The 26,837-nt window shown below is 52.8% G+C and overlaps 1 protein-coding gene across 1 annotated transcript in view; it reads left to right on the top strand.

Moving 5' to 3' along the window:
• The window catches only part of LOC104530782 (cadherin-22), a 48,463-nt gene that overhangs the window by 19,514 nt on the left and 2,112 nt on the right, over positions 1 to 26,837 (top strand). The window contains 8 exon segments of the mRNA XM_010175473.1: positions 1 to 2; positions 4 to 32; positions 1,065 to 1,252; positions 2,119 to 2,372; positions 9,492 to 9,628; positions 17,343 to 17,464; positions 17,779 to 17,896; positions 26,683 to 26,837. The exon segment at positions 1 to 2 is cut by the window's left edge and continues 128 nt beyond it; the exon segment at positions 26,683 to 26,837 is cut by the window's right edge and continues 18 nt beyond it. Coding sequence (XP_010173775.1) covers positions 1 to 2; positions 4 to 32; positions 1,065 to 1,252; positions 2,119 to 2,372; positions 9,492 to 9,628; positions 17,343 to 17,464; positions 17,779 to 17,896; positions 26,683 to 26,837 — 1,005 coding nt within the window.

Genomic DNA, 26,837 nt, shown 5'->3' with positions numbered 1-26,837 from the left:
GTGCAATGACAACCCACCACGCTTCCCTCAGAGTAAGTCCTGGCAGCGGTTGGGGGTGAGCGCGGGCCCTGGTCCTGGCCCCTTGTGGGTGGTGGGACAGAAACTCAGCTCCCAGCACAACCTGGCACGTGTCTGCGGGGTGACCCAGCCTGGCTGCTCGTGCCACTCGGCAGCACCAAGGTACTGTAGCACACATAGCTCCTTGCTGGGGTCTGAATGTGTCCCTGCCTGACAGCATGATGGAGGGGCAGCTGCCTTGGATGAGACTGTCCAGGGCCATGGACAAGACCGCCGCTCCCAGTGCTAGTCCTGGGAGTGAGCAGGGCTGTGTGGTGGGGAAAGCAGAGCTGGCCATTTCCTGACCCCTCTCTGAGCAGCACTGGGGTGCTGACAGCCTGGTCTGTCATGCTGCTGTCTCCTGGGAGCTTGGGCAGGGACTCAGCTGGTGGCCTGGTCCCTCCTGGCTGCTGCATCAGAGCTTGGCATGCTCTGCTCCAGTGTGAGGCACCGTGATGCTGCCCAGCTCACAGACAGCAGCCTGGTTGCAGGACAGCTCTGTTTTCCACATCACTGCTAGTAGCCTGTGGCTCAAGCTTGTGTCTTCTCGGGGACTCTCCCCAAACGAGGATCCTGCTGTGAAGAGTGGGCTGTGCAGTCTCTGCAGTGCACACCAGCTGCAGAGACTGGCAGCATGGGGCCAGCAGACCAGAAAGGTTGCTGCAGCTGGAGGAGGCTCAGCTCTTTAGCTGCATTTCCTAGAAATTAGAAATTGTAAAGTTTGCAAAGAATGAGAGAACGTTGATTGTAGGGCAGTGTCCATACAGAGAAATCAGCCCTTACTTCACCTGGCACCTTGAAACATCAGTGCTCCCCAGTTATCTTTCCTCAGCCATTATTTTTGGCCGGGGTAAGTGTTTCTCCAGGTGGGACATTCTAGACTATAGATGCTGGTAGCGTTTGGGTAGCCCTCATAGTCCAAGGGTGCCTCCAGGTGAAGGGCCTGTATCAGGCTGGAGGAAGTTCAGAGGCAGAAGCAGTGAACTTAGTACCTTTGTCTCCTGCAGAGATGTATCAGTTCAGCATTGTTGAAACTGCCCCCGTGGGCACTGCCATCGGGAGGGTGAAGGCAGAGGACTCTGACGTCGGGGAGAACACGGACATGACATATCAGGTGAAGGATGAGGAAGGGGTGGAGATGTTCAAAGTCACCACCGACAGCAATACCCAAGAGGCTGTCATCATGGTACAGAAGGTGAGAGATGAGGAAAGCTGGTTGGGTAGGGAGGGCACAGGTCTCTAAGAGGGCCCTTTCCTTCAGAGATTCCTGCTACTGCATTTGAGTTGAAATAAGTGCTCCTCTGAGCACTGCTCTAGCAGTAGCAGTTGAATTTTTGTGCCTGCAGGTGCAGGGAGAGACCTGCCTCTCTTCTTCCTAGATGGCAAAACACAGATCTGTGTCTAGGAGGAAAGGCTGAAAAGGAGCAGCAGCAGTACAGTGTCTGCTTCAGCCTGCACAGGGCAGCTCCCTCAGCGGCAGCAAAGCAGTGAGTGCTGCATAGGTGAAGCCCTGCATAGGGTGATGGAGATGAGTGCTTACAGCTGTTACTGATAGCACCTGTTAGGGAAGAAATATGCCCACCCCATTCCTATACCTGACCAACAGCACTTTGACTGTATCTGCTTTTGGTGGCAAAAACAACAAAGCAAACACTTGATGCCAGCAAGAAAGCACGCTTGTTCACCAAGGCCACTGCATTCAGCTCACCTCCCCTCTAGAAATAATAGCAAGGTGATTAATGATCAAAACCTGCTCACTTGCAGCACAGTGTGCTATCTTCCCAGTGAATCCTGGCTGCCTGCAGCCTGGGTGCTCTGTTGAGGGCCCTGTGGGCAGCAGCTGGGGGAAGAGCAGAAGCCTTCCTCTTCCTCCTGCACCCTTCGGTGTGGGTGCTGCTGATGGGAGGGCAGAGAATGGATGTGAGAGCTCCCAGCCTCCTGTGGAGGTGATGCCTGGGGAGCAGGTGGCTTTGGTGCTGCCTCCATCTCTCCAGTGAAGGAAGGGGCAGCAGGGGGGTGCTCCTCGGGCTGCGCATGGCTAACCCTCTCCTGTTGTCCCAGCCTCTGGACTACGAGTCAAAAAAAGTACACACTGTTGTGGTGGAGGCCCTCAACAAGTTTGTGGACCCACGGTTTGTGGACCTGGGCACCTTCCGGGACCAGACCATTGTGCGGGTCTCAGTGCTGGACGTTGATGAGCCCCCCGAGTTCCGGCCCCCCTCCAACCTGATGGAAGTCCAGGAGGATGCACATGTTGGCTCTGTTGTGGGGGTGGTCACTGCCCTTGACCCAGACACAGCGAACCATCCTGTCCGGTAAAGCAGCTGTCTAAACCCTGCATTATCTTCCTTCCAATGGTGGGCATGGGCTCACCTTCAGGGGACATACATGGCCTGTTGGGGCTCATGGCCATAGCTGGGACAGAGGGGAGGTGATGGCAGAGGAGGAGGGGCAGTGCAGGTGAAAGTGACGGGCGCTGCATGCATGACCAAGTGCATGAGTGAATGACGGGTACATCACTGGCAAGTGGTGGGTTTCTGAGTGCAGAGGGACTATTGAGGAAGGTGGCTGGATAATGCTTGTGTGTCCTTGCTGCTGACAGTGAGACATCTGCAGTGGTGTCTGACACAGCCCAGATGAGTGACCAGAAATTACAGGAAGGCAGTGATGGGGAATGATGAATGAGGTGAGGCCTGGGAGGTGCAGAGCCACGGCTGATCAAAGATCAGAGGAGTTTATATTCGGGCAGGGGACATAATCCAGGCAGCAGCTTATCTGCACAGGACATTTCCTATTTCCATTTAATTTGTGGCTAAAGAGATTGTTACCTTGTTAAATTGTTATTACCTAAGGCACAAAGCAGCCTTCTGGCTCTGCCAACTGGCCTGAGTCACGAGCAGTGACTGGTGTTCAGAAAACATCCTCAATGTGTGGAAAATTTCCTTGAAATGTGGGTTCTTGTGCCAGGTGACAGCAGGGCTGCAGGCACCTTGTGCACAGCCACTCACTTCAAATAAGCAACGGTGGCTCTGCATTTGAGAGCTCTGTAGAGAGCCCATCTCAGGCAGGGATAAACTGGGACACAGGAGGGACATGGGATTGAGGAGGATGTAGCCAGGGAGGGCTCAGTTTTGCAGTACTGATTCCATTCAGTGACATCCCTGTGTGTCTGCTTGGGGTGATGAGCTCCAGTGCTCTGCAGCCATGGGGATCACGCTAGTTCAAGGTGGGGTGAAGGGTACCTCCAGATCTTCATGGAAATGAAGGCCAAGATGTTTAGAAAGCTAGGAGAAGAATTTACACATGGCAAGCTGCCATCTGCAGGTGCCTGGCAACTAGCAGAGAGTATTTTTTCACAGAGCTGGATGCTGAAAGTTGTCTTTGGGGTGAATGTGAATGAAATCAGCCTTGGCATGCCAGGAACTAGAACTACATATGTGGATGGTGCACTGTTTGCACTGGTTGGTGCTGTCTGTTGGACATGTTCTTAAAGTACCTCTGCTCACCCTGTTGCGTGGATACCTGCTCTGCTCAAGCAACTCCTCTGGTTTCTTTCTTTGTTGCCTACCCTGAGCACGTGGCTGTTAGCTTGCAGTCTTCAGATGTGTACAGTCTTTCTACACACCTCTGTGTGTGTGTACATGTGTGCACGTGCTTTTCACTTGACTGTTCCTAGCAGTGCTACAGAACATAGATTTTATTTTCTGATCTGTAATTGTAGGAAAGGGGCCTTGGGGACAGAACTATTCTTATTCTCGTTTTTTCTTGTTCTTTGTGCTGCTTCCCTGTGGAGCTTGTTGCATTGTTTGCAGACAGAACAAAAGAAAGCAGAGGAGAGAGGCTTTCTACTGCTGTGCAGAAGGTGATGGGGACTTGGAGCAGAGAGAAGCAGATTTCAAGTACTCAGCGGGAGCACGAGGGTTAGAGCCCAAACTTTGCTGTGCAAGTGTCTCTCTTTTAACAAGCTTAGGGCCAGACAAGGCAGTGCCTCGTGCTCAGGCACGAGAGCCCAGCTAACAGGACTTCCCGGCATCTGCTGCAGCTTGGAAATTACAGTGTGTTTCCCTTGTCAGGCTTGATGCATTCAAATACATGTCCTCCCTCCAGCTATCCCTGGGCAGGTAGCTCATCCTGTGTCCCCCGTGGCGTTTGGTCTCTGTCTGTCCATCTACTCCACTGTGTTCTCACAGTGCCTGCTGTCATGTGCAGGGGCAGCTCCAGCCCCTTGTGATGCTCCCTTGGCGCTTGCCGGGGGAGTGTGGGTGGGTGAACCTTCCCTGCCATGTTAACAAGGACCAAGTGGAGATGCAGATTTATAATGGTCATGCTGATATGGCACCAGTGCAGGAGGAACATGTTACTGGATCTCTCCTGCTTTCCTGTTCTCTGGCTAGCCAGGTAATTTAATAAAATACTTGGCCATGTAGGCAGCTGTTCCCAGCTTCAAAGTGGTGCACAAACATCAATGCAAGCATTCTGCAGCACCCTGCCAGGATGTGACACTAACCCGTCAGCAGGAGACGGCAGTAAGTCACCTCGTGTTTCAAATGTGCTGCTCCAAAGTATAGTCCCAAGAAGTCAGCACTCGTACTTCACCTCTGATACATTAGAGAGCAACCCGTCCTGACAGCATGATTGATATTTGATCCTTGGCTCCTTGAAGTTGGTATGAACCCTTTCAAGTTGCTGCAGTTCAGTGGATCCTCATCTGCTAGAGGTGGGAGCGAAGACATGGCCATGTTTCTGCGGTGGCTGCTGTCTCCTGGACTCTGGTCTGTGTGTTGGCTCTGCCCTGTAAATAGGGGAGAGCCACAACTTTCTGTCATGATGAGATACACTCTCCCCTTGAGGCAGGAAAGAACAAGGATTGCTGGAGACAGCAGAGCAAAAATAGTCTTTGTCAGCGTTTCCAGGTCCTGCTGACACCAGGCTGCCAGTAACAAGGTTTGGGAAGTATTTTTAGCCAAATGGGAAAGGAGGTGCCCTTGGCTCTTTGTTTTCATCCCCAGGCTGGCACAAACAGGGCTGTGAGCTCCTGCTGCACCATCCAACCAGAGGTAGCTGCTGGAGGCACGTTCGAGCCTGGTGTTCCCCTGACCTCCTGGTGGTCCGCTTGTCCCACAGGGATGTGGCCTCTTGGTATAAGAACAAATCCCTTCCAGGCAAGCTGGGCTAGGTGGCAGATGACCTGTTGGAAGATATGGGGGTTGAAGGGGCAACCGACTCCCCTGTTGTTGGGAGCTGTCCCTGAGGCACACCTCCCTGCCCCTTTCCCAGCTGCATATGGATGTCAAGCCCCTGGCAGCCCATTGCCCGGTTGGTAGGAGAGCTGGAACATAGGATGCCCGAATAGCACTCAATCTGTCTGGGTGAGCAGCCTCAGCTTTTGACTGCTCAGAGAGGGCCACCTTCCTTCCCGTGCCAATGCTGTGAAGCGCAGAGTTGTGCTGAAGTTCAGCACGGCAGAGGGGCTGCACGTGGCCCTGGGGGAACCCAAAAACCCACCATGGTACAGGCAGGAAATGGCTGTCTAAAGGACCAATGCTTTTCTTTTATTCCATCCTTGTTTGTTGCCTAACAAAAGCTGGAACCACTCTTTTTCAGAAAGAATTTAGTTTCCAGTTGGATTTTTGGCTTTGGGCGTAGTGCAATTTTTCTCAGCTGAGCTATTGTTTGAGGTAATACAGTGATAGACTGTCTGCATACGTGAGGCTGTTTGTATGGGAGCCTTTTGTTTTTTTTTCCGCAGTGGGAGCCTGTGCTCTGATTGCGTGCAGTCCAGGCTTTATCAGCACTGGGAAGATGTTGCTTGGGATTTAAGGTTCTCAGAGATATTCTTGTTTGGCATTCACCAAATCCAGAGACACGTGTTGGACATGGGCATTTTATAGACAGCACAGCAAGAACTACAACCTGCTTCAGCACAAAAGGGAGAGGAGGAAAAAACAAATACAACAAAAAGCTTTTCACACAGTGTTTGAAAAGCTTCCTATTAACAAAACACATGGCTTAAAATGTGCTCCTTGTTGCATTCAGGGGGAGAAGTGAAACGAACTGCCTGAGAAATGCATTCACAAGAAAGATGAGCACCAAGAAAGCTGTCTAAATTAAACAGTCACTTGTAAAATCTAAACCAACAGGCAGTGCCAGCAGGAAGAGAGGAAAATGGATTACAAGGTCTGCATCCCAATCAGAGCTGGGGACTGCAGTTCCAGATACGGAGGACCATTAGGAGGAGTGAGCATATGTCCTGTCTCTTGGGGATTAATTGCTACCCCTTCCCAGGTGAGAAGCACTGTTTGACTTCAGTGGGATGAATTGATACAAAACTGGAGTACTAGAGATGGAGAGGCTTGTGATGGTCAGCGCAGACTTTGGTTGGTAAAGATTATATTGCACAAAATGATGTAAACTGAGCACAGCGGATTGCTTCTCGTTCTAGCTGCTCTAGCACAGAGATGGCCATAAGCTCTTGGAAGGGGAGGTCTGTCATGTAGAGCAGTGTGGAACGGGTTGATCTGCAGCTCTGAGCAGGTTATGGCTGTGACTTTGCAGGGGCAGATGGACAACCTTGTGCCCACTCTGTCCCCAGCTCCAGTGCCGGCCTGGTGCTGCAGAGCCTCCGCAGCCCTTTGCACGGATGAAGAGCTACAGACCCGCCTGGGCTGGCCTAAGTGGCAGTGTGGAGAAGCAGGCTCAGCCCTGCTTTTGTGGCAAATGAAGGCAACACTCAGAGCTCTGTCTCCTTCCCCATGCACAGTGTTGAGAAGGTGGCAGCTCTCTGCATAGCAGTGGTGACAGAGGGATCAGATTTCTGGTTTGGTTTGTGCCGTGCAATAGGGTTTGGGCAGTCAGTCCTCAGCAGACAATTCAGAAGTGGCAGCAGACAACCTTAGCAGCAAAGCAATTGGAAGGGTAAGAAAAGGTTACCAGTGGCATGAGGCAGAGTGTTCACTTACCAGCCTTCTGCCCTCTGGCTATATAGGCAGCCAGTGTCAGATGTTTCCAGGCCCAGTGATGTCTCCCTTCACTAACTTTTTCTGTGTAGCTGTTTTTTGCAGATGTCTTTGTTTATGCAGCAGTGACATGAGTGTGAGCAAAATAGACATGTGCTTACCCAAGAAGCAGGGAAGGCATATGGAGAGTGAAGTACCATCTTGAACTCTGACAGTATTCAAAAGTGGAATGGAAGAGCAGGATGCATTTGAGGTCAGGGGATGTGGGAGAACAATGCAAGCAGTTATGCAAATGTGTCGTTATATGCTATTGCAAAGATATTGGGTGTTGTCATCCCAGTTTCTGTTCCTCCTTCCAGGAGTACATTGGACTGGTGTGTACAAGTCAGACTGGCCAGACCTCTCCTTTCCCTTTGCAGTGAGCAAGTGCAGAGTGGGTGTGAGGCTGCAGTACATGTCAAGACAGTGCCGCTGTCCCTTCTGGAGCTGGCTGCACATCTGTAGAGTCTCTGTTTCCAGCTGGGAGTTGGAGCAGAAAATGCAGGATGGCTAGGAAGTCACTGGCAGTTGGTTCAGAGATGCAGCCAGGCTTGTACCTGGCTTTGCATGGGCAGATCCCCATCACCTCTAGATGAAAGGAGCAGGGAGGAAGCCAGCCACGTAGGTGCAGAACATGCTAGATTGTGCATGTGCACAGACACAATTTAGATAGTGATTTCTAAACACCTTTTTCCTTAACTACAAGCAAGTGCTGTTGTATTTTCTGTCATCTCCCTGTCTGTCTGAAAGAGAGAGAGCTAGGGAATATAGTCTAGTACTGTATAACAATTAAACAGCATATAAATGCCTTTGTATGTGCCTCCATCAGATGCAGAGCTGCTTAGCTGGGTGCCCCTCGGGAGACATTCTCATCTGTAGCTGGTTCCCTCCCAGAGCATGGGACAGAAAGGTGTGGAGGCTATCAGTGACTATGTGCAGAGTGGTCATCCTTGTATGCAGAGGGTGAACTCGTGTTCCTCAGCTGTAAGCCATGTGGGTGAAAGCCACCCTGCAGTGTGTGGAGCACCTCCACCATCCGGAACGTGCTTCTAGCCTAGAGCCTGTCCTGCTCTACTCCTCTTGTCTGATGTGGCCTCTCAGTATTGTCCTGTCTCATCAGCTTTCCAGCTTGCTTTGTCCCTACATTTATCTTCCTTATGTTGCTGGACATGTGACTGAAGGCTTTAATTTATTTACAGCCCTCCTTTCGGTAATTTATCCTTTGTACTCTTTGCTGGCTTGTATTATTCAATTCTGTAAAGCGCTCTGGGATGCAGTGTGTATGAAAGATGCTGTACACAATAACATTATGCTGTATTGTTTGTGATTTCTCGGCCTTCTGGATTTCTAGTTCTGATGACTGTGGTGGTGTTTATTTGCATTATGGCTGTTGCTCGGGGGCCTCAGCTGGATCGGGCTTCCCTTCTAGTCCCTGTCCCTAAGGAGCACACATCTAGTTGTGCCCTGATTTAGTGTTAGCTTGCTTTATTCCTTGTGTAATAGTTGGAAATGCCACTGGGACTGATTGCATGAGCCTTCAGGAAGAGGTGGGAGTCGATCTCTCTGGAGGTGGTACGGGGAGTGTGTGGGCTGTTGATGGGATGCTTGGGGAGGGGGCTGTTTGGGGCAGCAGTGGAGCAGCTGAATGAGAAGAGCACGAGCTGCATGTGAAGGGTCTCTGCTGAGCAGCTGGAGCCGATTGGAGCTGGAGGAGCTCTTCAGCCTGCTCCTGTGAAACTGGGAAGCCCAGGCTAGGGCAAATCTCAGGGCTGCTGGAGATGATGTGCTGTGTTGATTGTGAGGATGCTGGCTGTTGCCCACCTCTGCTGCCAGGCTTCTTGCTCCAGTTGCACAGGTTCAGTCTGGATTCGGAGGACACCTTGCCATTTGTCACCACTGTAGCTGTGGTTCAGCTTATCTTCAGGTCCAGCTCACAACCGGCCTGTGGGCTGCTGTACTGTTCTCCAGGTCTCTCACTTGGGTGGGTGTTGCGGCAGGATCAGGAGAAAGGGTGGTAGGTGAGGTGGGCTCCTTGAGCAGGGGTGCCCTCCTTCGACTTGGGCTGGTGTTTTTCCCTAACCTATAGCTCAGATGCTTTCCAGACTCATTAGTGGAGTTATGGCCAGTGATTTCTATATTCCTCTGTCTATCCTGAGCATAAGGTTCCCATCAGAGCAGGTTTTCCTTCTTGTCCATAGTGTGTGCTTAGTTCCCCTTTATGCGCCAAAAGCCACACTTTAAGTTTACTTGAGGGCTCTTGGCTTGCAGCCTGGTAGAAATGTAACCTTTGTGTACCAGCTGTAGCAGAGGAAAACTGAGAATGGTGATACAGGGTTAGAAAGTGGTAATATCGCATTAGATCCCTGTACTCCTGGGGCTGATGGTGAGGTTGAGCTTGGCACTCCCAGCTGTTCAGTTTCCCCTTTTGTCTCATCTCAGGTACGCCATCGACCGCAGCACAGATGCAGAGAGGATCTTTGACATCGATGCCAACACAGGTGCCATTGTGACAGGAAAGGTCCTGGACCGGGAGACAGCAGGGTGGCATAACATCACTGTCCTTGCGATGGAAGCAGGTGAGATGGAGGAGTGCTGTGTGGAGCAGACAGTGGGCTGGACTGGAGTGGGGTAGAGGGGGGAATACAGGTGTGTTCACTGCAAGAGTGACCAGGATGCAAGTGTTAATTAACAGTGAAGTAAAAAAAAAAAAGGGGCAGCAGCACTAAGTCTAACATCTCCCTAGACAATCTAAAAATACTCTTCCTGATTTGAGCATTAATAAGAGAGCATGATCGAACAGTATATTTGATGAACACTAATCAAATTTGTACTATCTATGTGCCAACTCTGCCAGTCACCCCTTTGCAGCTCACTCCCTGCATTCACACCTTCCAGGAGGGTCTGTGTTCACATCACCTGCATTGCCCCACTTCAGCCATGTGCTATGTGTGGGTGCCCGATCAGCTCTAGCCCTGTGGCACTGGTGGCTGCCAGTGCTCTCTTCTGAGGGCTCAGGGTGGCTGGGATTTGCAGGCTGTACCCACACACTGGGTTTGCGGTTCTAGATGCTTCCCATGCCCTTCCCTGTAGGTCTCCCCACCCTTGGCATGGCTGCAGGCTTGGCAAGGCACAACAAGGAGTGAATGGGAGGTCCTGGCACTGCAGCAGTAGGAAGGGGCTGTGGGGGCAGAGCATCCTTGAGCCCCCATGTAGGGCACAGGGAGCAGTGGTACTGCCAGGGCTGGCACTGCCACGCTGCGTCGGCTCTGGCCGCAGCACTTGGTCTCATCCTGCAGCGCAGCAGCAAAAGTCTCAGGCAGAGGATGCGGGAAAGCTCTTTTGTTCTCTTCTGAAACTGGCTCCTTTCTGACCACCCCACAGGCACCCTGGTGATAGTCTCTTCCTTATGGCTGTGCTGTCCTTTAGCCTGTATTTACAGAAACTGCCAAATCTGCTCTCACCCAACTGGGAGCACCAGGAGGGAATAGCTTAGTGACTCGCGGGTTTTGTTAGTTTATCTTCCCTCTGCATGGTGGGGGTGGCAGAGCCTGGTGTGGATGCTTGCAGCAGAAGTTCTGTTTGTCTTTTCTCCAGTTAAGAAAGAAAAGAACAAACCTGCTCAATGGAGCTCTGAATAAACTCATCTTGAGGATTGAAAAGAAAATAATAGCAGCAAAGGGCAGGCTTTGCTTCCCTGCAGGTGTTTTGCTGCAGGTAGGAAGCTGCCCTGGGCATCCTGCTGCCCTCTACTGTGTTTGCACAGTGCCTTGGCTCATGGGCTTTGCAGGTTCCCCTGCATGATGGTGGATTTGGTGCTGTGGGCCCCAAGGAGTGCTCTATGTTCCTCCTGTTTCTAAGCCTGAAGATAGAGAAGGGGTTTCAATCTCAGGTGCCGTACAGGGAAGCAGAAAGGCATTGCCATATTCTTGCAAGTTTTCCACGTTTTGGATGCACGAGTTGCCAGGGCAGCCTGGGACCTGCTGTGCTCTTCCACCCCATGGCAGCTGGTACTGGGGAGCTGCTTTGGCTGCAAAGCACCTTCTGACATCTGCAGACGCGTGCCAAGACCTGTCCATCTGTGGGCAGGAGTCTTGCCTGGGCTTCGCTCCCAGAGACCCCTCAGGAGTTCTGGTTCTTGTTTCTTTGCTCATTCTTGAGCAGGAAGATGCCATTCACATTGGAGGAGCTGTGTCCCAAGCTCCTCTCTGTGTTGATGCTTTGTGCCTCTCAGACAGGGTGACCTCTGTGCCGTCTGGCTGGGGTGCTGTCTTGAGCCCTGCACAGTGATCAGGTGGCGATGGGCGGGTGTGGTGGCACTGCCCACCGCAGGGAGGGTCACCCACTGCAGGGCTCCATGGGGAGGCTTTGCCAGTGGTGGCCAGGGAGGAGGGGATCACGGCGTTGCAGCACAACTCAGCATCCGGAGGAAACATGAGGTGACAAGAATCAGAAGGACAATATTTACACGCAACAGCTAGGATTTCAGGACAAATCAGTAAATGCTGCAGCTCCCCTCCAGCAGGGAAGCCTGTCAGGCTGGATCATTTCAAAAGCCGAGGAGACTCTTCAGCGCTCTGACTTCTCCCATGGTGAGCTCTGACTCATCCATTTTAACTGCCCAGACATTCCTCCCAGTGACATTATCCTTAACGTTTTGTAATCATGAAATATTAATGACTGATATTGAATTTAAAACACAATTTATGTCTGAATCCTCTGGCAGAAAAGGTAGTTGTAAAGGTACAGCCTTCCAAGTGATGGAGGGGTTTTGGAGCAGGGCTGGCAGCAGCTGTCAGGCTGTGCCTGGGGTGCAGTGGGATCAGCCACAGCACTGTAAGTGTGGAGCACGGGCGGCTGGGAGTCTCTGCCCTGGCATCGGTGCATCCAGCGTGGTAATTCCTAGCACACAGGTGTCTGAGGCTGGGGGGAGGTGGCAAGGCCCTGCAGCGTTTGCTGCAGGCACGCAGCTTGCAGTTGGCTGCCTCCAGGTCTGCTGCGTGGCTGGGCAGGACATTATCAACTCCGGCAGCAGCAAGTGGTAAAACATTCTTTCTTTTTCCTCAGTGAGATGTAAACTTTGCAGAAGGAATGGAGTGAGCCCAGCAGGCATCCTAATGCCCTGGCTCATGCCTGGCACCCCACCTTGTTGGGGCTGGTGGGAAGCTGTGCCCCTTGAGTCCCACAGTGCTGTGCCCGCTCGATGCGCACAGGCACATGGCCTGGAGTGTGTTGCACCAAGGTCTTGCCTCCCTGTGGCCCCCTGAAGATGCTCTCCCTGCCTGCTGGCAGGACTGTCCTGAGAGGGTTTTACAAACAGCAACTGATGGAAAGCAGCCCACTGACAGCACTTGTTCCCACAGACAGCCTGTCTGTTGGGTGTGAGCAGCTACATCCAAGAGCTGTCTCCACAACTATGAGAGCCCCATCTGGGACCTGCTGTGGCTGCAGCAGTGACCATGTCCAGGGGTGCTGCCCCACCTGCAGAGAACCAAGGAGGGTGTGTTTGCACCTGAGGAGCAGTCGGAAAGGGGCAGGAGGTGCCTGGCTGTGCGGTGAGGCTGACTGGGCGAGGTGAGGGGGTCAGGTCTCTGCTGCGGAACAGGCAGCCCCCAGCGAGAGCTGCCTCGGCTGGCTGGTGACCAGCAGAATATTTGGCCTTGCAATGTGGCAGCCAGCAGGAAGCATGAGGGTTGTTCAGCAAATCTGGCCTGGGACCAGGCCAAGCGTTCCTAGAGATAAATCTTCATCTCGCTCACAAGCTGTTTACCTTCCTTGGGCTAATATTAGTGATTCTCTTCCTGTTTTCCTCTTTGCTCATGTAAAATGATGAGGCCTTGACTGCTGTGTCCACTGCTGGTAATTGAGATGATAAATCTTCCTGCTGGAGACTGGCTTTAATCAGAGCATTGTGTTTGGATGCAATTTAATGACTCTCATGCTGCTGAGTTCGGGCAGGACTCGGGAGAGGTGAGAGCCATTTATATGTTACTTGGCTTAACTGCTGCTTCTGCTTTGCTTCCCCTCAGCTGGGAGCCACGTTTTCAGCTCCAGCCTCTGGTGTAGCTGCCTGTGTCCGACGAGCTGTACCCCTGGCATGCCCCTGCTTTGTCCTTGCCATCAGCGCTCCGCTGTGCAGTCAGGCAGCCACGCCGACATCTACAAAACCACCCTGTGCTTCACAGCGTGGCCAAGTGCTGGAAAGCAGAGTGGACCGTCCCTGTCTTCTAATCTGCGTTTCCCAGTTTGCTGATAGCGAGGAATAAATTCCACCCCTGCCTCTTCTGGGTTCCCTACTAATGTAAAAATTTTGAATTCAGTATTATACCAATTTGGTCTCGAGGCAGAAGAGAGTGGGTCATACCCTGTGCCAAACAGTGTCTGTGAGCCATGTTTGCCCAGGTGCTGCAGCCACAAACAGCAGCCCACGGTCCTCTGGGCTTTCCTCAAACTGTGCTTCAGACCCCAGGAAAGCTGTGGAGTGGCTTTCTGCATGTGATACTGCTGCGTGTGCAGGCAGGAGTGAGTGTGGATGGTGTGTCTGCTTCAGCCATGGCTGGGTTTGGAGCTTCACAGTAGAGGTCTGGGCATAAAAATGCAAAGTACTTTATTGTGAATTTGTGTGAGGGTCTGGCAGGGTAAGGACTGGATCCCAGCACAGCAGTAACCACGGATCCCCTCCTTTCCTGCCATGGCAGGGGTAGCCGAGCTTCTCAGCAATCCCTTCCCATCACTGTGAGCTTCTTCTGCAAAGCTCACAGCATTTGAGAGCAGAACGCCCAGAGCTGCTCGGTGTCAGTCCAGCAGGCAGTTGGCTGTCCGGAACCCAGGGAGAGGGCAAGTTGTTGGCATTTGGCATTTGACAGTTCAGACAAGAATATTATACTGTTCAGTTTACTTTCATGGTTAACTAAATTAAGAAAAAATACTTTCTTGCCAGAGCATTTGAGGCTCGGCCTCGGCAGCACCGTGCAGCAGGACTGTAGCTCTCTTCTGCTTCACCGAGTGGCACCTTGGCACAGGTGGTCTGGGCCACATCACTGCTCATCCTGAGCTGCACTGTGTGTAATGTTGAGGAAGGTGCAGATGCTGCGGCGATAGGCAGCACTCTGTCCCCCACCCCGTCAGGCTCCAGCATCTCTGAAATAATTCAGCCCATGCTGGCAAAGGCAGCTGCCAGGCTTCAGCCTGGAGCTCCCATGCTGCACTGCTGTGTTTCCAGCATCTCCCCCTTGTTCTGTGTATTTTCCATGTCTCTTTCCTCAGTCTTTTCAGATTAATAGCATTCCAACTCCTGGAGGAAACGCAGAAAAACGGTGTGTTTAATTTTAATTTAGGAAAGCGTTTAGGTAGCAGCCTAGTTTCCTCACTGCTGTCAATCAGGTTTTCTCAAGGCTGACATCAATTAGTTTAAAAATATTGAATGTAATTTTGCCTGACACAACATATTGCAGCCACTGCAAAATATAATTTATTTTAGAAGAAGAAATAATTAAACTAATTTGCATGTCAGTCAGCTGAGCTGGAATACCAAGGAGACATGCTGCAATGGAAGATGACTTTTCCTCTCTGGTCACACTCAGCCTGGCACGTGCAACCTGCCACCCTGTCCACTGGCCGGGTGCTGCTTGGTTGAGCTCGGCAAGGGCACGTGCCTGTGCCAGCCCACAGCTGTTATCCACCCAGTCTACTGCTCTTCCTGGCACTGGTATGTGCCTGCTGAGCACTTACTTGTGTGCTGGAGCATAGGTAGGGCTACATGTGTACATTTCTGTGCATGCAGAGGAAGCACAGTTCAGAGCCTTTGGCCTTGCAGAGGTAGAAGGTGCATCATGCCTTTCATCACAGATGTGCTCCAACAATCTTATTCACACTTCTGACCATCATAAATTCAGTTTATGCCATCCAAGTTACGGAAAACATATTTCAGACATGTTTTGGAGATTTTTTTTTTTCAAATGCATACAACCATTTTTCATATTTTTCCACCCATAAATCCAGGCAGAGGGAGGTTGATAAAGAAAGCGTTTGAGGAACCTTCAAATAGATCATGGTACAGCCAAAATAAAAATAAGGTGACGTGTGCCTCACTGGAAGAGTAGATGACAATGCAGTGGTTGCATGTCTAACCTTGATGTTCCTAGAGACGTCAAATTTTAACCCTGTCACACAGCCAGGAGTAAGCATGAGCCTCAGGCTTCAGCAATTTCAGAAGGGGCAAAAGGAGAGTGTTTGTGTGACAGGGTGCATTTAGAAAGGACAACTGTGCTTTGAGATGCGCTCACGGGAGCAGGATGTTAGTTATGGCTCTGGCAGAGGGGTCGGTGCGGGTCCTCGGTCTGGTGCCATGGCGCATGGATGACCTCACTCGTGTGCACAGCATAAAACATTCCTGGCAGCTGCTTGCTGATACTGTGGAAGGGGACAGACTATGGTTCTGCCCAGCTCTAAATACACTGATTGAATCTCTCCTGAGGGTGCTGTGGGATATGATCTCCAGGGGAAGCTGCTGTGCAAAGGCTCATCCACGTGTCCCGACCTGACCCTGCAGAGCCTAGCTTGCACACGCTGTGCTGACTGGTCCTGAGGAGAGTTTGGCAGCATTGGGATCAGCCCCTGCTCGCAGCTGGCTCTGGCATTGGGGTAGGAACCGTTCCTCTGGGTTGCAGTTAAGAAGGGGAAGACGTGGGATCCTGGGCTCTTCTTCCTCCCTTCTCTTTCTGCCTTCCTCATCTTTCTCTCGGCAGTGCCTCCAAAGCAATGCCAGCTTGCTTCAGAGTGGAGCAGCAGGGATGGTAATCCATCTTCCTGTGGACTGAGGCGGGGGTGATGAGATGCTGTTGTCCTTCTTGGAGGAGTTGAACCCTTTTTCCACCTGCTCGTTTGCAGCCCCGGTGGGTGTCAGGCGCAGCCTTCTGCCTTCCCAGGCTCCCCGTTCCCTTCCTGTCCTGCTGCCTCCCACTTCCTCTCTCCCTGAAATCAATTGCAGTTTATTTCACTGCACCAACATGCCTTTTAAAATAACACATCGTTCTAGGCTTTTAGTCACGACTTCTGCCTCCCTCCCCCAAAAACAACCATCTAATCACCAGAGCAGCTGGTCTGGGTGAGAGGGAGTGATAACGCGGGAACAGGGTGAAGGCAGCTCTGGGGAGGGGGCTTAGGTTCTTGGCTAATTATGGAGCAGTGCTAAATCTCCTCTCCCTGGGTCCTCCCCCACCTGATCTGCAGGGACCAGCATATAATTTTGTAGATAAACAGGCAGCAGAGCTCCTGCCTGAGCGAAGAGAGAGGCATTGAGTCTGTCACAGTTGCAACCTCAGGGTAAAACAGAGGAGATGGAGTATGAGGGAGTTCTTATTTCTGGAAGCACATGAAGTGCTTTGGAAAACATTAGGTCCTCCAGAGTGATTTACAATCTCATAGCAAGAGCTCAGTGTACCTTTGCAGTGTGTGCAGTGGGGTAGAGTGGCACTGCAGTGAGTGGAGCTGTAAGTGCAATTCCTGTCCCATGTGCAGAGCAAGCCCAGAGCTCCGTGTGTCACCGAGGGAGGGGAGCAGGCTGCGAGCCCCCAGCACTGCTGCCTGGGCCAGGCACAGGATGGTGAGTGCGGGGCTGAAGGGGCTGCCCTAGATCTCAGCATGTGACCACCCTGTGCCAGCTGGCATGTGGTGCTCGGTTCAAGTTCAAGCTGCTGCTGGCAATGCCAAAACCAGTGTCAGTGTGCAAGGTCCAGGTCCTGAGATGGGAGCCTCATGCCTTGATGTGGAGCGTTCAACCCCGGCTCACCTGGGTGTGGTGGAGGAGCATGTGGCAGATGTCACCACTGCCCTGTGCTCTTAGTTGATATCAGCTGTTCCATGCTCACTCGCCTCTCAGCCATTGGTGCCAGCCCCTGGGGCATAAGAGTCAGGATCCAAGTCTGGGTGTGATGTTCCTGCATCTGAATTGACTGTCTGTCTGCAGCACAGATGTTCATCTGGTGACTGACCCTTATTGTGGGGACTTGCTCAGGGCTGCTCAGCTTTTCCAGGGGTAGAACAAGCCAACGCAGCCCAGTGGTTGGGTTTCTTTACTGGAAAATGGGTGTGGTGAGGCTGAGCGGTGCTCTGTGGGTGCTGTCAGCTGATAGACAGCCCGTGCCGCAGTGGGCAGGGGTGCGGTGCTGAGCAACCCTCTGTGCTGGCAGCAGCTGCGATGGCCTCTGGATGGGACAGGCGTGAGGAGGGTTTGCTCCCTGCTAGCAGCAGATAGCACTTCCCGATGAAGCTCTGCTGCTTGTTTTGTTTCAGATAATCACTCACAGGTGTCGAGAGCCTCTCTCCGTATCCGTATCCTGGACGTGAATGACAATCCGCCCGAGCTCGCCACCCCCTATGAAGCTGCTGTGTGTGAGGATGCCAAGCCAGGCCAGGTAGCAGGTGTCCCCCAGCTCTTCTCCCGGGTCTCTGTCAGCACCTGCAGCAGTCTTGTGCTGCGAGCAGCTCTCTGGGCCAGCGCCAGCCTGCCTGTCCTTCCCCTTCTGCCTGAACATCTTCCCACGCAGCCACTGTCACGTTGGGAGCTGCTTTGCTGGTGTCCTATAGCCAAGCCTGTCTACAGGGGCCAAGGCTCATCCCTTGCTGTGGCAGAAACCAGTGATGATCTGCTGGGCTAGACCCTGCAAGTAGGGCCGTGGGAGGGGCTGTGGAGGCAGCACTGATTCTCACCTCTGCTTTCTCCCCACAGCTGATCCAGACAATAAGTGTTGTGGACCGTGATGAGCCTCAGAGTGGCCATCGTTTCTACTTCACACTGGCACCTGAAGCCAGCAACAACCACCATTTTTCTCTGCTGGATATTAAGGGTAAGCCCTGCTGTGTCCTTCCCAGTGCTGCAGCCTCTGGGCTGAGTGGCACAGCTGGCCATGGGAGGAGACGGGGCTGTGGGCTTACTGTCCCTCTGTGCCGAATGGAGCTCAGGATGCTTTTGGCACCCTGTAAGGCTCCTTGCCAACCTGAAATGGTGGGACTGGTCAGTTGGCAATTTGTATTTCCTCAAGGAGGCTCTGCCGGCTTTTTTTCTGTTGCAGACAAGTCCAAAGCTCCTCTTGTGCTGTCTGGTTAGCCTTTCATGTTTTTGGGGTTCTTGGTTCTGTTCTTGATGTGAAAACTCCAACCTGCCTGCAGGCAGGGAGATGATGTGGATTTACAAATGAACACGCTCCCGTTTTGTGCATTATGATTTATCCCTCTCTAAGGCAAATCCTGGAGTGTGGGTCTTCCCAGGGTGGGCATGCAGGTGGGCAGCCCCTGTGGCCCTGATTGACAAATGGGAACAGCTCAGGAGTCCTGGGAGGCAGCGGGGCTGTGCAGCAGCCAGCCTTGGCCATTACGGGATATCTGGGATGTGGCGAGCGGAGCCACATTCCCTATTACGTGGTGGCTCAGGAGTGCGGTTCCTCTGCATTTCCTGAGGCTCATCCTGTCCTTTGGGAAACTCAGCCAGGCAGGGCCGGTCTGTTCCTTTGGGGTTCCTCTGGGAAGCTCTGGGGTTCTTTGCACCCTGGGCTGAGAGGCTCTGATGACTCAATCCCTGCCTACTGCTGTAACCCACGGGCTGCGACGCAGGTTTTGTTGGCTGAGCCGTGGCTGCTATTTGGCTTTGCAGACTGCAAGGTCAGGCTGCGTTTATGCGGAAGGTAACAATCGAGAAGGGTAGCTATCAGGCTACTTCCTATTTTTGACTGGTGGTTGGGTGAATTTAGGTGCTGATTGTAGTGGTAAGTACAGCAGGGACCCTTGCAGATGCTAGGATCATCTCCAGACAGATGTGCACTTACTTGTCAAAGGGGCTAGCCCAGATGGAAGCCAGCAGACCACTTTGAAATGCTTCTTTGGTTTTGGTTTTTGGAAGAGTTTCAGATGTAATTGTAGAAGGACTGATACTGCTTTGCGTCCTAAAAAGTGTGGCTGTCCCTGACCCAAGTCCCTCCCTTTGCACTCATGTGGCAGCTGTTCACAAGACCTTTGCTTCTTATTGTGGAAGCTTTAATCTTCTGCAAGATTTTGCCCCACACCCAGCGATTAACTTCCTTCACTTTCTCTGCGAGTCCATATGAAAATGTGCTTGAGCGTGCTGAGTTACACCCCTGGGGTCCGTCCCTACCCAGACCCCTCCACAAGCTCCAAGGGGCCCGGGGCAGCATTCCCGGCTCTGAGCCAGGGCATCTGCCATGGCTGGGATGCGATCCCGGAGCCGTCGCTGCTGCTGCACCTGCCTGGCAGGAGGGACCTGGCTGGGCTGGGCTGGAGCTTGGCGAGGGGGCTGCTTCTCTGTGCCCGGTGCTGTGCGGGGATCGTCCCCAAGTTGGTTCACCAGCTGCGACCTGAGAGCTGGCGTTGCAGGAGGGTGCAGGATGTGGGCTCCTCTGGAGCTGCTGCTCTCTTGAGTGGGACAAGGCTCTTGTTGCACGGGGTAATCCTTCATGCTAAACGATCCCACAAACTTTGCATGTGGTACAACACTGCACAAGATGAGTAAAAGCTGGTATCACCTCCCACCTTCTGTTCTCAGGAAAACAAATGCTGTTGCTGTGGGGTTATTCCCAGGGTGTTTGGAGACTCTCCCAATTGCCAAGCGATGCTGTCTTCCTCAGCAAGAGGAGGCGGCTGCCTGTGCAGATGGAGGCACCCCTCATTTCTAATGTGTGTGTGTGTTTTAGTGTCATCTCCCTGCCTTTGGTTTCTCCTTCTCTCCCTTTTCTCTGGTCCATTGAGCGTGCTGGGTGCACTCACCTTTGCCCCCTCCTCTTGTGGGTTCCCTTGCTGCATCCTCTTTTCTCCCCTCCTTGCCTCCCTTTCATGCGGTCACCCCTCTTGCACTCATCTCTGCTCCTCCATATAAATATCGGTGGTGACAAACTGCTACCACCAGCCCATCTGTTTCTTTGTACAAATTTGTAGCCAGTTTTGAAATGTGATTTATAAATATTGCTTTTGCAGCCAAGGAGTGACACTGATGGATGTCAGCACAGATGGATTCACTAAGCTCTTGCTTAAATCCTTCTCTTTTTTGCTTTGCACCTCCTTCCCTCAGCTCCTGCAAGGCAACAGAAAGCCACCTTGGGAGGGTGACTTGTCCTCAGCACGGCAGCATCTCCTCGGGAACGCTCCCCATTACAGCCGGTCAGGCAGGGTGGGCACACCCAGCCGTGGCAGGGCTGGCAAGGGGAGCCTGGGTGTTCGCTGTGAGCAGCCGGGGAGGTGTTGGAGGCCCTGAGCTGCCCTCAATGCCGAGGGGTCCCTGGGGGTGCTGCTGGGATGCCCCAGAGCAGGGCAGTGAGGGTGGCAGCAGCTCGGGCAGGCACCTCGCTGGCAAAACAGACCCCACAGGAGGCTGGAAAAGCAGGAGGAATCAGTGCAGCGTCCCGTGGCAGAGGTGGGAGCAGAGGAGGACAGGAGGACACTGAACTCTGCCCAGGCTCTTCCAGGGCTCCCTGTGGGCAGCGTGGAGGAAGCCTGCAAGGGTTTCAGGGAAAGCCCAGGGTGATTGATGGGGCAGCCTGTCCGTCAGATGAAGAGCTTGTGGAGTACCTGCGAGTGAGTGGGCATGTGGCAGTGGTGACAGGGCAGGTCTGATACTGACACGATATTGCTGCAATGCTGCTGCTTGCCCAAACCCTGCTGGGTCGTGCCCCACTGCAGCCAAAACTGCTTGGAGTGGGGATGACTCCTGCAAAGTGCCTGCAGGTAACTCTTGCAGCCCTGCTCAGCAACTCCCAGCACATGCTGAGCTGCCTTGGCTCTGATGCTCCAGGTCAGAGATACAAGAACAAAAGGTGACAGTGCAGGAGACCTTGCGGTAGCTGGATTATAGCTGGTTTGCTATAATCAGGCTTTTAGAAATAGTGCTGTTTCCTACTGGTATCTCTTTCCTTGCTTTTGCTTTGTCCAAGGGAGTGCTCAAGCACTTCCTAATTCATCAGACAAGGAATAAATGTTATGTGTGGTAACAACAGCCCTGATCCAGAATGAAGATGCCCAGCAAATGAAGTGCCTGAAGGAAGAGATAGAATTGGAAAAGCTGACTTTACCTGGGTCTAATTAGTGTCATTCCAAAGGCATTCACCATCCTCTGCCTCCTAAGTTGCCTTTTCCTGGGTCTTTCTGACCTGAGAAAATTGATTACAGAAGGATCAAAGGCAGTTAAAGCCTGAAATCACATTCTCCGAGAAATGCTAATTGTGTTGGAAGGGATGGTAGAAAGCATCCAAGCCCAGCAACCTGGAAGGAGTGCTAGATAATATGGAGCGACACATGGAGCTACTGACTCCAGAGCTCAAGGGCTAGGCGAGCAGATGTCTGAACTCTCTGCAGGTCTCATTAAGAGCATGTAATGGGTGATAGAAGATCTGAAAATCATAACAATCAAAAGCAAAATGTTAGGATTTGAAGATTGCCTCAGGATAGAGGAATCCTCCTCCAGCCCTGCCGGGATGCTGTTCTCAGCACGAGCAGCATAGATGCTGATCTGATGAGGAGTGAAAAAGAGCTTCGAATCTCCACAGGGGCTGAGCGAAAGGTAAATGAGCAGCAGTAGTGCCAGGCTATGGCACCAGAGAACTTGGGAGAAGGAAGAGGCAAAAGGGGACAATCAGATTCTTCTACCAGCTGTACCTGCCTGGGGCTGGAGGAGGGGTCTGCTCCTTTCAGGAAGCCCTTTGGGGCAGCAGGTAGCTCCAGCAGCAGCGTGGCCACGGGCCCAGCCTTGAGCCATGTGCACCTCTCCAGAGCTGGTGTGCCCAGGCACCGGAGCTGCAGAACAGCTGCTGGAAAAGGGGCAGGCAGACAGTCGTGGGGCCCTGGGAGCATGGGAAAGGGCTGGCATATCGAAATCCAAACTGGAGCTAGGTTGCTCGCTTCTTCTCTCCTAGTGCTGTTTGAGATTGAGTTATGAGAAGGATTTATTATTTCTGTCTTTGAAGCTGCCAAGAGCCTCTTTGGAGAGGGAGTCTGAGAGATTAATTATTTTTTAATTCCTAGTGGTGTTATGCTACCACCAGAGTATACTGTGTTCCTAAACTTTCCCTAAACACCAGCAGTGTTGACTGGTCCCTGCATACTTGACCCATGTTGGTTTCTGCCTTGTCTGGTGACCTGCTTCACAAGCAGGCAGAGGTGCCATCTCCTGTCCATCGCACAAGGTGATACGATGTGACACAGGAGAACATCACTGTGTGGTCAGGGAGAGGGTAGCATAGGAAACCTGCAGAGGAAACGTCAGTTTATGTAGCAAGTCAGCAATGATAGTAAATGGTATGGCTTGGGGCTTCAGTGAACACATGGCACAACCTTTAGGGTGGTGTGACTGCCACACGAAGTGTAACCTCATGCGGACTGGGCAGGAAAACAGAAGTGAGGAGATCCAAACTCATCTGTGCAGGAAAGCTGTGGATTCACATCTGCTCACATTTCAGTACCATCTCCTGGGAAACACTGCTTCTTGACCTCATGACCCAAAAAATGGACTTAGCAGAAAACTGCTACAGAGGAAAAGACAGGAGAGGCTGCAGGGCCAGCCCTGCCTGGCTTTTCTTTGCAATGACTCAGGCTGTGCCGATAGAAACAAATCTATGCCAAGACACACATCCTGAAGCAACTGCCTTGGGTCAGCTGCGTGGAGAGAAACAACCATACCAACAGAAATTACATTGTTTTGTAGGAAGTTGTTTTAGGTGCATTTTCTAGGATACATTTTCCTAGATCTGGGCAAAATTCTCTTATGTGGTCAAACAGAGTATGGTGCATGGCAGCAGCATGGCTTTTTCTGGAGCATCTCAGGAGGGAACACAGAAGTTTACAAATAACAGGGTTGTAAACACCTGACAGAGGAAACAGTTGTCCAGGGTGCCTGGTGAGCCGTGAGCAGCAGGGAGGAAGCTGGAGCCATCTCAGTGCCTGGAGGGGGCTGGTCTGTGCCAGACTGGGGTGTCCAGCCTCGGTGGGCAATGTCATAGGTGTAGATGTGAAGTGTCTGTGGATCTCCCTCCTGTAGGAAATGCTCGTATCGCTATGTTCAAGAGAGAAAATGACATTTCATGACATTTGAAATAGTGTTTTTTAGTTCTAATTTTTGTTCTCCCTAGCACTGAGTTTTGGGTTACGCAGCAAGACCTCAGCCCTTTCCTGAGCTTAGGTTTCTCAGAGCAGAGCTGTCTGTTGTGCTGCTGATATATTCAAGTACTGGCTGCTTTATTTTCACTTGTGGGTTCAGTAGTGAAAATATTTCTCCTTCCTGTACTTGAGGTGAAGGGGCTCAGCAGAGCAATGTGCTGTCTGAGCAGTCTTAGCTGAGCTGAGGTTAGTGGCTTCCTCTCTGCGATGTGCACATGTATTTCCCCTTGATTTCTAGAGACTGTTTCTAAAAATACAGTGTGCCTTGTGGCAGGTCCTCCTCCCTCACAGGAGATGGCTGTAAGCAGAAGGGGAGTCGCCAACCTTCTGCTGCATTGCCAGAGAGGTGGGAGCTGGTGCTGCGCTTGCATTTACGCAGCACTAAAGGGCTGCTGGCCCGCGCAGCTGGGAGAGCTCCCAAGCACAGCAGTTCCTCACACCAGGGCCAGAGACACGCTGGGCAGCACATGATGGTCCAGGGCTTTGTGCATGGGGATCCTCCAAGCCAGGATCCGACCGTGAGCTCAGGCAGGTGACTTGACTGGTGTAATGGTGCCAGTGATGGCAACCTTCCTGGGCTGGGGACCAGAGCCTCGCTCGCTCACAGCAAGTGGGTCCATCCCATTTCTCGTGTGGCTTCATCTCTACTGGATCTAGGTGCCTGAGGCTTATGTTTAGCTGGGCTAGCTAGCTGTGGCTTCTTGCTGAGATGGTGCCATTAATGTTATTTATGTCTCCCTGCTATGCTGCAGCAAGCTGAGGGAGCAGCACCAAAAGAGATCTTGTTACCTTTGTTCAAATGATTAGCATAATAATAATTTTATTCCTAGCTCATCCTTGGTAGGCAATAGGCAGCTTCTCAGCAGACTGCTGCCAGCAGACTGCTGCTCTTGCCTCAGCCTCCCTGCTGCCCGCAGGGCTGGTGCTCCCCTGCTCCTCCCAACAGCTCTGCCAGGTTACCTCTGTGCTGGGGCCACAAGCTGCTCCAGAAATCTCAGCCATGGTGGCAGATGTCCTGCAGGACCAGGTGGCTGCCCAGGTGGAGGGTCAGTGGTCCCTGCCTCACATACAAAGAAGCCAGGCGATGTGTGTGGTGCGGAGAGATCATGCTCTCTGCTGTGGACAGTCCACTCCATGGCTGGCTGCAGCACTGGGATCACATCTGACTGGGGAAGCACAGGTCGGTGCCAGATGCTGCAGCCTTGCAGATGGAGTGATGGTGTTGCAGGTACTGTCTCCCTTCTGAGGCAAACTGTCCCCAGATTGACTTGTACAAGTATTTGCCTTGTTGCTCTCTTCTGCTCTCTGCTCTTGAGGATGTTGCCTGCCTGAAGTCTGCTGCTGTGAGCAGGGATGAGTGAGGATACCTGAAAAGTTCCCATAATGGAAAAAAGATGCTACATCCAAAGGAAGAGTTTTTCTGGTGACCTGCAGCACAGTTCTATGTGCAGGAATAAGATCTGGGTTTGAATATCACCCTTGTGGCATTCAGGGCAGTCGACAAATGTTGGCTGGTTGTGGTCTTCTCTCCAGTGTCTCTTGCCTTTCCTGCGTTGAGCTCTTCAGGGCAGACCTGTGCTCTCAGGTGAACTGGAAGAGATTACTTTTCCCCTGTCTCCTTATGCTGGAACCCCAACTAGGGTGCCAAAAGCTCTGCTCTGCCCAGCAACACGGCTCTGTTCTGGCAACGCAGGAAACTGTGGTGGGCTGAGTCCAGAAACCTGACGATAGGAAGCAGCAATCTGGTCTTTAGCACCATGACAGCTGAGCGCCGTTCTGGGCACGAGGCCGTGCGCTGCAGCCTCCCCTCTGGGCGCAGACAGCCAATCATCCTCGCTCTTGCTGCGCCTGGCCATGCTCAGATCCAGCATGCACTGGGGGGCTTCACCTCTGCACCTGCACGCGGGGCACGGGCTGCCCCAGCTCCCCCTCTCCCAGACTGCTGGGAAGCAGAAACCAGCCGTGCCCTTGCTTGGCCCTTGCTGGGGCTGGTTGCAGTAGTCCTGTGGCCAGGTCACCAGTGCCTCTACCATTTGTATGGCAGAGCTGGGCAAGGGCTCAGCACCAGGATCCTGGACAACTCTTGCCCTCAGCTCTGAGCAGCCAGAGGGAGATGGGCTCTGTACTCTGCTCTGCCCCAGCTGCTGTGCAGCACCTCTGGGCTCTTCCCCGCTTCCTGTCTGGCCTGTGGATCTTGCCTGTCCCACCGCTCAGTGTGTCCCTGCCCCACAGCTCTGCTCTTGGCTCGCCTCCTGGCCCTGCTGTGCCCCTGTGCTCCCGTGCAGCACCCAATCCATACAGCAATTTCTGTGGTGGCAGGCAGCCCAGGAGCCAGGATTAGAATACACGTCTTCTGATCGAAGAGCTGATTGATACAGAAAGGGGCCAGTCCAGCATAAATCAGGTGCAATGAGGAGAGAGTCTGTAGACAGCAGCACCTTGCTGTGAGTGGGCCAATCTACGTTTTGTTAGATAAAGACTGCAGATAGTCAGCAGCGACTTCTGACATCTGGCCACAATTGTTCAGCTGCTTTTCAATCCCTTCCTGCCTGCTCTGCTGCTGGCTGGCAGCGAGTAGCACACGTGAGCCAGGAGCTGAGCTGATTTTCAGTCCCTGCTCCAGGTCACCTGTGTGCAGCTGCTGCTGGAGTTCAGTGCTGGTGCCGGGGCCCTGGAGGGGCCCATAAAGTGTCCGTGTTAATGGGATCGTAATGGGCTGTGCTGTTCTGGCTGAGCCCCTGGAACAGCAGGGTTTGAGCAGCTAGAGAGGAAGACGGCTGGCTCAGCTGGGAGGCTTGGAAGGAACTCTGCCTGCTCCTTCAGAGGTTACAAAGCATCCTGGGGGGGGTGTTTGGCCCTCCAACTGAGGCAGGACCCTTCACTTTCAGCTCTCGGGTTTGCAGCAGTAACTGCTTGTGCAGGTTCAGTGCCATCTGCAGACCCCGTCTGCTCTGGACTGAGCAGGTCGGGTCAGGAGGGGATCTCCATGTCAGCGACAGATTTTTATCCTGATTCCTGCCCTGTGTTATTCTCGGAGGTTCTTTTGGAAGGTTTTTTCCCCTCTCTGCTCCAGCTTGTTTGTCAGCATGGCTCCAACAAACAGCAGTTTGCTGTTGCTCCTCTGTTGGGTTCGCTCTGCCCTGGGCACACTGGAGGGTGAGACGCCGGGCTGGCCCCGAGGTGCCCAGTGAAGGGGCATGTGCTGGAGCAGAACTGGCCACTGCCACTGCTCCCACTGCTGAGGGGCTGCAGTGCAGGGGAGCCACGAGCTTGCTCCCTGCTCCCCGGGGATGGAGAGGAGGGAAGCCCTGGCCCTGCTCTGGGTGGTTGCTGGAGTGGGTGCATGAACAATCACTGTGCGAGCGGTAGCAGCCCGCCAGCACACGGGTGTTCATCTTGAGGGTGGAGGAGCCCATGGCGAGTCCTGCCAGCTGTGCTACGGGGATGACTTTGCTGTGGGTTTACTTGTTCTCCACAGACAACACGGCTGCGGTGCATACACAGAGAATGGGCTTCAATCGCCAGGAGCAGGATGTGTACTTGCTGCCCATTTTGGTGGTGGACAGCGGCCCCCCAGCCCTCAGCAGCACAGGGACTCTGACCATCCGCATCTGCGGCTGGGACAGGAATGGG

Source organism: Antrostomus carolinensis, unplaced genomic scaffold, assembly GCF_000700745.2.
Source record: "Antrostomus carolinensis isolate BGI_N321 unplaced genomic scaffold, ASM70074v2 scaffold27079, whole genome shotgun sequence".
NCBI classification, from domain to species: domain Eukaryota; kingdom Metazoa; phylum Chordata; class Aves; order Caprimulgiformes; family Caprimulgidae; genus Antrostomus; species Antrostomus carolinensis.
Note: the sequence above shows the minus strand (reverse complement) of the source record. Positions and strands in the feature narration are given on the sequence as shown.